Here is an 11987-nt window from a genome sequence, read left to right on the forward strand (position 1 = left end):
AGCTTCCATCAAAACCCCAGTTACTTTGTGATGTTTCATTTATAAGATTTTGTAAGCTTATTTCGGCTGATATTCCTGTAACGATAATATCGTCGGACAAAAGAGAATTTCGAAATTTCTGTATTGACTTGTAGCCCAGAAAAATATCTTTATGAATTGCTTTCACCACAAATCGGAGAACTATTTACTTATTTTCAGTGAAATTTTAACCTAAATAATAAATAAATAACCACTATATTCAGTACCACCAACTCTCCTTCTGATATTAGGAAAGTTTCATCATTCATTAAGTGTCATTTTGGTGTCAAGTGCATTAAGTGTCAAGTGCTGCCAACGTATATTTACTTATGCCAGTTGCTTCGCTCGATAACGCATGGCGAATCGAAGACGGCCACATTTCAAACCAAATAACCTTTAAACTCATTGTGTTTTTACATTAAAAACTAGTTACTAATCATTGAAAAAAAACCACCCTTTTTACCTTGTGAAAAAAAGAAAAAAATATTTCACGAGCATTGCACAGGAGCGCATGAAATGGGTCATCTTCGTCATATTCGGGGAAATGCCACTCAAAACATTTCGTCATTTGCAAAATGTTGTACACTTTTTTTACTATTCGGGAAAAATATTTTGAATTTTTTTTCTTTCAGTGCAATGCATTGAAATGCATAAATAATGGTTGAATTTTGATATATTCCACTTTTTCTCATTAGTTTTTCTAGCTAAAAATCATTGCCCCTCGCTCTGCAGCGAAAAACCGACTGTTTGCAAATATGACTCCGCAAAAGTATGCAGCACATTTTTATAACCGAATTTCTGCCAAAGCTGCAAAAAGCTAATTTTTTATGATATTGTATACTCTTTCTTTGAAAATAATTTTTTTTCATTATTATGTAGAAGCTGCCAAAGTTACGCAATTTTAAACGTACAATATCATGTATCAATTTCCGGAAAGGTTACGATACGGTAATGAACGATTAACCAAAGACGGTAAAAAAAAATAGCTGAGATTGTGGGCGTCTCACTTGCGAGAGTGAAAAATATGAATATGAAAAATGAAATTTAAATCCAATTACTTTTATTCAAATAAAAACACAAAGGCTAGACCATTAAAAAACAACTTTTGGCACAGCTCAAGTGAACTTCTGTAACCACGGATAAAGCTTGTATTAGCGGCAATAAAATAGTTACTATGAAACATTCGACTTTTGCGACATTATTCACACCGTGAACTCATACTCGTAAACAGAGACCATTGCCTTTGAGCAATTTAATAATTTCACCGCCTTAATAATACAAGGTGACGAAAAAGTATTAACCGTATCGAAAGATTTATAATTTCGGTATATGGTGTCATAGTACGTCAATAATATTTGACACTTCTGAACTAGACAGCTGCAGTAAACAAACAGACAAGTAATGGAATGCGTAAAGGATAAAATAAAGAAATCGAAATATTATTTTTATTTATTTATTAAAAAAAAATTGGATGATTAATTTTGTGCCACCTTATACTTTCACGAATAAATCAATTCGGCAGTGTTGCGCTCAATGAAAGCAACTAAATGGTCTGAGTGCTTCGAAGAGAAGGCATTTTTAGACTCAGTTAGAACTCAGTGATTGGGCTCGCATCCTCACATGACCTATATAGTTTAGGGCCGATTTTCGCATTTAAATACGCATTACAATAGGCAACAATCAATATTTCGTTTTCACATTCATACGAGTATAGTTCCAAACGAGCACCTTCCAAATCAAAATTCACGTGCAGGCATTCAAAAAATTCCGTAATGGAGTCGATGTAAATTTACAATTCATGTTGGATCACCGTGATAAGGTCTTTTGGTGTATTACAGTTACTGGTGATAGCAGTAGCCAAGAGAGACATTATGTGCAGGCACATTGTTTGAAGGGCGCCTTGGTATAAAGCTTTGTAAAGGAACATGCCAATGATTAGATCTCATTGATTTCATAATCTAGTAAAGACCATTGATCACGCGCATAACTGGCGTTGTTGAAGCGTTTATTGTTAATCGTGAATTTTTAAAAACTAGGCATTGTTGATGTAGTCTTGCAGACCTTTTAAGTTTTCCACCGCTGCATCCGGTCATTTCAAGCCTGTATAAATCATGGTACACAAAAATAAAGAAGCTTTATTTGTGCTGAGATTTATAGCAAAGACGTTAAAAGACTGGAGAGCTCACACAAAAGACGGAATTGACTCGTGAAAATTCTCGGGTGATGATTTATAACGATTTTCGCCGTGGATTATCAAGGCAGGAGTGCTTTGATCACCTTACATCGACCTTTTACAATGAATCCCCAATCAATGACAAATGCTGGTACAAAGAGTTCCAAAGGCGCTATTGATGCTTGGAGGATGAATTTCGGGAAGTCCGTCCAAAAGCGGTTGTTGTAGCAGAAACAATCAATTCTGTGCATCAATTAATACCCACGGCTCTCATCAAGAAAATTTGTGCCGTTGGCTACTGCATAATATGACAAGTTGCTCAAAACAGGGTTTGAGTCGATTGGTATAAAAAATATTGAAGAAACTCAGCCGCAGTGGTTCAGAGCACGTGGGTGACCGTAATAGGTAACGAATCTTGCATCTATGCATATTAGCTGGAAACAAAACAACAACAACAAAAGTTGTTCTCGGAAGAAAGGACTCAAAGCAAATAGTAGCCAGTTTTTTAGGAATATCTGGTAATGTCGCAACTGTATTCGTGCGACTAGAGAAACTTAAAATAGTCAATTTTGTGTAGTGCACAACCATTATTTGGTTGATTTCGGAGAATTAAAGAAAGTCAACCGACGAAGACGAATCATCCTTCAATGCGAACTCTAAGAATTTCTGAGCACTCAAAATATCGAATAATGGCAGCACTGATTGTGCTCCTAATAATTTCTTTTTGTTTTTGAAAGTCAAATATAAAATGCATGGTCAACTTTTGTCATCGTCTGAAGAAGCTGTTGAAACCCTTAAACAGCTCGTTTTGGAGGCCACATCTGAGTGTCAAAAGTGCTTCGAAAATTCGTTCAAGGGAATACAGAGGGGATATCTTGGAGAACAATAAAGCCATTTTCGTCAGAATTTTACTATGTTTTCACTATTGGGCGAAAAATATGAAAGGCAACACTCGTTTTACCAGACTAGTTCCCACTTACTTAAATATAACCAAAAACTTATTTATCTCTTGACGTCAGATTTTCCCTGCATGGTGTGCACATATATATTTATGTATAGGACGTTTGAAAATAGGTGCCCAAGTATTAGCTTACAAAAAGTGATACTTACTCTCCCACTAGATCCGGCATATTTCCTTTTCTCTTATTTTATTTTTATTATTCTTACCCACTCACCCTTTTGATGTTGCTCTAGCTCGTGAGCGCATTAAAGTGCTCATTAAAATTAATTTAAGTGGCACATGGATGTGAATTATACACTTTTGGAGTAAAGAATCCGCAAAAATGTTCCAAAAATGTAAACTAAACTGCCTCTGTACTCAGTAATATTTAAGTTTTAGTTGCCACAACTTATACCTACCGATATGCTTACTCGTGTGCACTTTACATCCTCGTATACAGAAAAATATATCTGACTTTTTTTCATTTTTGCAGCGTTAAAACGGAGCTGATGGACGATGGTGCCAATTCAACGTTATCCATAGCGAAAATCAACAAGTCCGACTCTGGCAACTATACGTGCGCAATTAGTGATTTCCAAAACTTCAGCATAGTCGTACACATACTGAATGGTAAGTGGCTTGCGTGAATACAGTAGAATCTATGTAAGTATATATGTTTGAATATAGCACACACCTCATACAGTAAGAAGTAGGTGGATATCTTGTAAGTGCCTACATACACATACCTACCCAGTCGGAAAATTCATCATGTATGATTCTTAAGGCATATGTTAAAATGCATCCCACATCATGTACACCAGCATAGACTCTGAAAAAAGATAAGGGCAATTTGAGTGCTCCACATTTTAGCCGCTAATCCAAAGGAAATAACTAAGAAATGCTAGCGTGCATCTCAAAGTCAGAGACCTGGTCATGTTTGCGCTCTTTTTTTTGATTGTACTAGAGAATATTACTTTTTTCTTTGTTTTTTATGTACCAAATATCTATCACATTACGCTGGCGCTAATACTGACATTGAATATACAATAACGAAAGTCAGATCATCCTTCGCTATGCTCAAAAGCATATGGTACTCTAAGCAGCCAACCGCCAGAACAGAACTAAGAATTTCGAATTCCAATGTAAAGTCTGCTGTATGGCTGCGAAACGTAGTCAGTGGCAGTTTAAACAACAAAAAAGCCCCAAACTGTTATAAGCCGCTGTTAAAGAGCTATACTGCGTATACAGTAACCGAGATGACTTGATTTCTAATGACGAGCTCCTTACTCGATTCGAAGAAAGGCCGGTTGAGATTGAAATACGCGAACTAAAGTGGAAATGGATAGACCATACAATCCGTAAACCTACGACTGTGATCAGTAGTATGCCCCTAGACTGGAATCCGTAAGGCTCTTGCCGAAGAGGGCGGCCGAAAAGAACATGGAGACGAAGCCTGTTTGACGAATTCACGACATCTAACGACTCGCTGATCACTTGACCGCATATAAAATCAAAAGCTGCAAATCGACCCCAATGGAATTTATTTGCATCGGCACTTTGCGCCCCCAGCTGGCACGATAGCAAATAATAATAAATATCCCATTGATCACCGTGAAGACAAAGATGAATCCTGAAATATATAGCGATTAAAGCCGATAAATTCTTGTGCACATGACTATACATGGCCATTTCCGACTAGGTAAATGTAGGTATGTATGTGTGGGTGAACTTGCATTTGCATGTGCGGAAGCATATTCTTCGTTAAATGAGCGAGCTCAACAAGGATATCTCACCTGTTTGTGTTTTCCTGCCGTTTTGTATGTGCATTCCAGTCGCAGGCAGAAAGGCACACAGCACTTGGAGCCTCTAAGCATTACTACATACATATATATGTAAATACTTATTATGAAACTACTTTTTTTCTATTTTGGAATGCGCTGAAGTCGATTTGTTCCTCCACACGCTTTCTCTTGATTAAATGTTTGCATACATACATATTTGTATGTTTGTATGTTTGAGTTTCCTTTCTTTTTTGTTTTTTGCTTGTGTGAAATCAGTTGTGCAAATTCAGTTAACGTCACAAGCATTTAGCAAACTAATTAAATGGGGAAATGCACACGTCGCTCATTAAGCGAGCGCTTCCTCCCATTTCATCGTCTGTTGCTTATCTGCTTCACTGGTCCTGTCAATACGAGAGCAGATTATATGCATTCGAGAGCAGATTATATGGCAGCTAGTGCTGACTTTTATCACGTTTATAGACTGTTATAGTGATGATTATTATGTATTCAATTGAGCTGGAAAGTCAATTAATGCATTGATGAGCAATAATAATAATTATAAGTATACAGTAAAAATAAGCTTCTCATAAAACATCATTCGCCGTCCGGAGGCGACGTAAAACTGTGGGGCCGTCAATTTGTGGAAAATATCAAGACGCCCCCACAAATTGGAGGTGGAGCTCGGCCAAGCACACCATTTTCATGTGTTAGCAAATTAAGTTCCTTCTATTGCAGATTCTAACACGTTTTGTATGGAGATTCTCATTCCTATGGGAATTTCCTGTGTTATAGAGACAAAAGAGGCAGTTTACGCGTCCAGAGACAAAAAATGAAAAAATAGAAAATGCCCTAAAATCATTGATTTCTCACAATCGCGTTTTTTCTTCAATCTCAAAGTAGTTAACTTTTCTTCGGTTCGGTTCTTTTGCAAAACGAATTGTTTTATTATTTCATCCATTATCTAAATAATTAAAAACATCATTTTTAGAGACATCAGACGGTTTTTCATCATTCATTGACTTCCCTAGTGGATGTTTTTTTTATTTCAATTTTGAAAAGAAACTTACATCTGGCACACAAATAATAAACAGAGATATAAGAACTATTAGCAGCATCGAAATATTCGGAAAACTATTTGACATTGATCTGTATAGACTCTGAAATAAATTGAAGCGTGAGAAACATAAATATAAGAAGTAGAAATCAATTCGGTTTCATCAAAATCATTTCCATGGTATTATCCAACTTTTTCTCATGCCAATAAATTTATCATCTACCATACTTAAGCGTAGCCTTGCATTCCCCTCTTCAAATTTGCGATTAGTGAGTCAAGAACTAATAAAAAATGGCCTTTTTTTCAATGCTCCTCTTCGTATTTCATATTCATATTTTTTAACGTGTTTGTTCTTCGGCCTCCATTTCTATACGAGTATACCGATTTCACATCATCAAGAAAATGGTCTGATCAAGTTTGAAATTCTTCACAGTGCTGTACTAGATTTGAACTGCAACTCAGAGTCTAAGATAAAGAACAAGCATTTTATTAACTTTTTCGAACTTGATCGGAGCATCATGTCAAAATTTGAGTATTAAAATATTATTGAACTTACACAACTCTGTAAGATGCCCGGTTATGAGTGCTTCACTTTCAGTTGTCCTTTGGGGTTTTCGTCATTGATTAAAGCAGCAAATCAGCTATTTTGACTTCCTTAATGCTACCATTGAGAGTCTCAACCGGATTTAAAATAATAAATACTCACCCAAATATATTAAATTTTGCATTCGTATGTAATACTTCAATTAAATGTTTGAATAAAATAAAAACGTTAACTATTTTTTTATGTAGGAAAAAAAAAATTTCAGAAGGGTATCAAAAAATATTAGCTCGTCAGTGGTCCGGACAGCCTTTTTGTAAGTTTCATTTGTAGTTTGCATCAAATGGCGACGCCAATGGGTTTGACAACTTTTCTCCATTGTTTTCCTTCTGTTCTTCGCTAAAATTACCCAGGTTGTTAGGAAATTTATCTACGTGAATAAGCAAACAATGCGCTTTGAAGCTCATTTACTTTAAAAATACCACGCTTGTCCATATTTCTAGTTTAACTTGCGTTAGTACGGTGTTTGAAATCATCGTTCTTTATATTCGTAAGAGGACGGATTTGTTGCCCATTAAAACTTCCTGCTAGAACTGGACAAGTTAAATCTAGACTGAGCCCAGTAAATTATTGACAAATATATTTCAAGGAATCGCCATTCCTATCCAAAGACTTAAAACATTGTTTTATAAAGGTAAGTTTAATATAAAGCAGAGGAAGAATAATTTTTCTCTATTGATCAATACGAAATCTTGAACAACAATAACTATTAGTCACGTTTATCGCGTGTGTTTTAAGAGCTTGAGAACTTAAAATGATGATACAAAACAGAAATATTCGTATTGTTGCGATGAATTTTCGGCATATGTTCGCCGCGGCTATGAGTTAGATGGGCCAATCGATCAATCCAGTAAATCGATTGTTAAGCGCGCTGTACGGCGAGTTGTGCCGTCTTCTTGGAATCAAATGTCGTCGTTGTTTAGCTGATTTATTTTTGGAAATTTAAATTCAGTCAGCATGGTTCGATAGCGCTCTCCATTCACCGTAATAGCAGCTCTGTCCTCAATTGGAAAGAAATAAAACCGATGATGCCGCCAATGCTCTATGAACTTTGTGAACAGATTAATTTTTTGTCCAAGTGAATTTGGCACTGTCAACACAGTAAACTTTCAACACAATCTACCCATGTCAGCTGTCAAATCATAGTAATCGATATCGATAGTTCTCATGCAGCCAAAAAACAACCTATACTTCGAAAAAGAAATATCAAATAATGGTTAACCACAAGAACCAGAGTCAATTCAAACAATATAATTTGTAAACAGAACATTTTATGTTCATAAGTATACAAGTATGTGCGCTGTTGTAAAATTGTGAAACCACCATATCCTGACCAGTTTTGACTATTTAATTATAGATTTTTTAATCTCAGTTATTTTTTATAGAGTATAACAAATCTTAAAAACTAAAGCAAATACTGCATTTATTGTATGTACTATTTTCATAACAAATACTGTATCGATCCAAGTTTAAAGATTTGAACAAGATTTATAACAATTAGACAAATTATGAAAAGAATTAAAATTTTTATTTAGAGCTTCACTTTCATACGCTTTAACCAGAAAAAATGTGGGTACTCAGATTCATATTTTTAAATGTTTAAGTAAGCATTCTTATAGAAAATAAAAGGGGTAAAATGTTTGATGAACATTGCAGATTTGCAGATTTTAACCGATCTGAATTAATTTGTTTGCATGAAAACAATTGATTCGCTACACGTTTTTTGCTTCAAAGTCCAGTTTTTCGGAAACTATCTAGACCGTTGAATGGGTATGGGTAAATCGATCACTATGATTGAACTAATTTATTTATTTAGTGATTCTATCCTAACCCAGCAAGGATAAATCTTAAAACTATTAGTGCTAGTCAAAATAAGATAAAATAATAAAAATAAAGTAATAAAATAAAATAAAAATAATAAAATCCACATATTTATTTTAAGTTTCAAAGAAAAGCAAATAAATTTAGCATTACTTATGATTAAAATTGAAATTATTGCTCTTAGTACTAATATGTATATCTCTGAAGTTCGTCTAAATATGACCATGCTACTTATAGATACTAAATTTTTGGGAAGAGAATTCCAAAGACGAGTCACATGCACCAATATCTGTCTTTCCGACGTTTGTGTTTTGTATCTAGCAGCGAGAATTTGTATCTAGCAGCGCACAGTGCGGCCGATTCCCACCCCCTTCCACCCCTATTGGCCACCCCCTCACGTGAAATAGCGTATATTCTAGAACATAATCAAGATGCATGTTAATTTATGTTTTCAGGGTCGCTGATTACGAATTTGATCTTAAAATTTTGAAAATCCACCCCCTTCCACCCCCTCACGTGAAATAGCGTATATTCAAGAACATAATCAAGATGCATGTAAATTTAAATGTTTTCGGGTCGCAAGGTAGCAAGTGGTAGCAGCTGAATCTTGTTTTATTCAGTAACCATTACTTTTTTGAGTAACCTTTAATAGGTTTCAAAGCAGCATATGACGGCGTTGTATTACTATACAGTTTGAAAACTCAAATTTTATAAAAAAAATTGCAAAAAATGTATCTACGTATTGCTGCAGCTAAAAATTTTGTGTCGAGGTATTGATATGTACTAAAGATTTCTCGTATTTTACTAACCTTCCGAAGATGATTCCATTTGGTTTTGTTCAATTTACTCCATTACAAAATCTTTCAAATGTGTACAACTTTCACTATTTATCGACAGTAATACGATGCTCAAACGAAGGCCAAGTTGCGACTGAAAATACAGAGGATACTTAGGGTACAGGACGTTGCTATGAACAGTTTTCACTACTCAAGGCATTACTGTAGCCAACCCAAAGACAAAAAAACTCTATCTAGAAACTTTTTTTCGACTTTTGGCCAGCTTTTTTGGAATCGGCCGTACTGTGAAGCGAGAAGTTTTCTGTTTCACACTGACTTCATGGCATTTATTCTGAGGTACCCAGGTACCTTCAAGTAGTAGATTTTATGCAATAGTGAGAGGGTTCTAAACTGAAAAAGCTTCTCCAAGAACATGGAGTAGATTGTGGCAGAAAGATGAGAAACGAGGTCTCTTGCCTTAATTCCGATCACAAAACGAGTAATATTATTTATTTATTTATTTACTATTAAAGCCAAAGATACATCCATGGGTTATTCTTACAATGATTGACCTTAAGAATAGTTTACATAATTAAATCGTAGATAAAAGTAAGTTGAAAATAGTAGGAGTAGGGCTTAATTAGAATAGATTGAAATAATGAAAAATTATTTTCGGCAATGTAGCGAAGCAATTTATGTTTGAAGCTCTGTAAGTTATTCCAAAGACGGACAGAGAACACAAAGTTTTAACATTGCTGGAGTAAAACTAAACATTTAAACCTAAACAAATCGTCAAAAGCTATGAAAGCAATTTTTACACAAAACATTTCTTTTGTTTACACGGATAACCACAATTTAAAAAGACTTCACAACCATACAATAACGAAGGCGTAACGTATGTTTTAACAATTAAAATTCGAATGCGTAGAGGAGTACGTAGTCTAGAGTAGTTTTGTACAAATTACCTACGACTAAATTTACGTGGCTATCCCAAGTTAATCTTTGGTTCAAAAGGATTCCGAGGTTTTTAGCCATATGCACGTAACTAATAGTAATGCCGTCAAGTAGGATTTCTCGAGATAACAAGCGCTTGAGACTTCTTAGGGTTGCAAGTTAGTGCATTGTAGGATGCCCATTTGTTTATGCGGCATACATTTTGGTTGACAGCTGAAAATGGCAAACTGTGTTTACATTTCTGTTCAGTAAGACTTGACAAGTCATCATGAATCTAACGCCAGAATAACGCTGCCAAATTGGGGAAAATTACTTTGAAAACATAAATCTGTTCGCAAACTTCGTAGAGTACTTGCCACATACTGCGCTTAACAATGGTTATTTTGAAAAATCAGTTTGGTGACAACCTTCTTTCTAGAAGTGGTCCAATTCACTGGTACCATCGTTCGTGCGATTTAATGCCTCTGGATTGCATTTTGTAGCACTATATTAAGTCATTGGCTTATGTCGCCAAACCAGCACCTCTTGAATCATTGGAAGCCAATATTTAAGACATCATTAGCGTCCATGTAATTCGTAGCCGTGGCGGCTATAAGCCGGATACCAGATTCCAAAATTTCCATGAAACTATTTATAATATATATCAGATTCATTCCGAAAATATTTCTGTTCATTTTAAGTAGTCAATATCTTAATTATGTATATAATTATATTAATTAATAACTGTAAGTATGATATGAATATTTAAAAAAAAAAAACTTATTTCCATATGTGGTTGTATGTTTGTATTATCAGCCTTAAGTTGTCTATAGTTGTGCGAAGTTGTAAAAAGTTATGCGAAGTTGTGCAAAGTGCGCGTAATCAGGCCTTAAGTCTTCATTATTAAAAGCTGGCTCAGAAACTGATGTGATACTGAGTTTCTGCTACTTTTAACTTAAATTTTTTACTTGGTTTTTTTCCATAGATTTTACTTTCTTTCCTTCGCATAGCGCGAGAACAACAACATAATTGCTACTCATTTTACTACTTATTGCAGCCTTGAAGAACAATAATAATTATACTTCATAATATTCGTTAAGAAAGAAATTACCTTGAAACAAATATTATTTGAACAGCAGCTTCCAGCAGTAAGCTTATACTTGTGCATGCTTCTAGTTATTAAGCCACGCTGTCAGATACACATATAGATATTCATTACTTTATTATAACGGTATTATATGATTTTTCCACTTCTTCTTTCTCCACCCCTCTCTTCTTACACTTGTTAAATCTTGAAATCGTTTGCTGCCTACGCTGATTTTGCACCCGCTGTTACAACATCCGGCCTGCGTTTTATGCCTGGCTATGCGCCTGCTGCTACAACCAAATGGGGTTTAGGTGAGAGTTTCGCCGAATTACATCACGGTGCTGCAGCACCCACGGTTCCTAAGTCATTCCACCAGCAGTTGGTGCTTCACGGCGCGATACTTGGTTCACTGCTGCTGCTGCTGCAACTACTCCATGCACCGCATGAACCGTGCATTTTGGTACACAGGTAAAAGTTGCTTTATAATTAGATAGCCAACAGCGAAGGCTAATATAGTCCGCCGCTAATGGATTGGCGGAAGTGCCAACTATCAAGGAGAAATTATACCAACACAGCACAGCGTTGTTGAATTATAGTAGAATTTTTATGATTTGTCTAATTAAGTATTTATGTAATAAATTAAATGTGACAATTAATTGAAGTGATTAGTTAACGTTGAATGCAAAATATTATCTCTTGTAGAAAGGGGCAGAAGCAAAGCAGAATAAAATGTTGGTATTATTCAAAAATGTATACAAAGGTTAAATAAGGGTTTGTTGGATTGAATTTATTTATATTAAACA

At 35.2% G+C, this 11987-nt stretch overlaps 1 protein-coding gene across 1 annotated transcript in view; it reads left to right on the plus strand.

Moving 5' to 3' along the window:
- The window catches only part of LOC129242671 (uncharacterized), a 158860-nt gene extending 147204 nt beyond the window's left edge, over positions 1-11656 (plus strand). The window contains exons 7-8 of the mRNA XM_054879457.1: positions 3625-3761; positions 11496-11656. Of these exons, the coding sequence (XP_054735432.1) occupies positions 3625-3761; positions 11496-11656 (298 nt within the window). The remainder of the gene's footprint in view (positions 1-3624; positions 3762-11495) is intronic.
- Positions 11657-11987: the final 331 nt, after the last annotated feature.

This window comes from Anastrepha obliqua, chromosome 3 (assembly GCF_027943255.1).
Source record: "Anastrepha obliqua isolate idAnaObli1 chromosome 3, idAnaObli1_1.0, whole genome shotgun sequence".
Taxonomy (NCBI): domain Eukaryota; kingdom Metazoa; phylum Arthropoda; class Insecta; order Diptera; family Tephritidae; genus Anastrepha; species Anastrepha obliqua.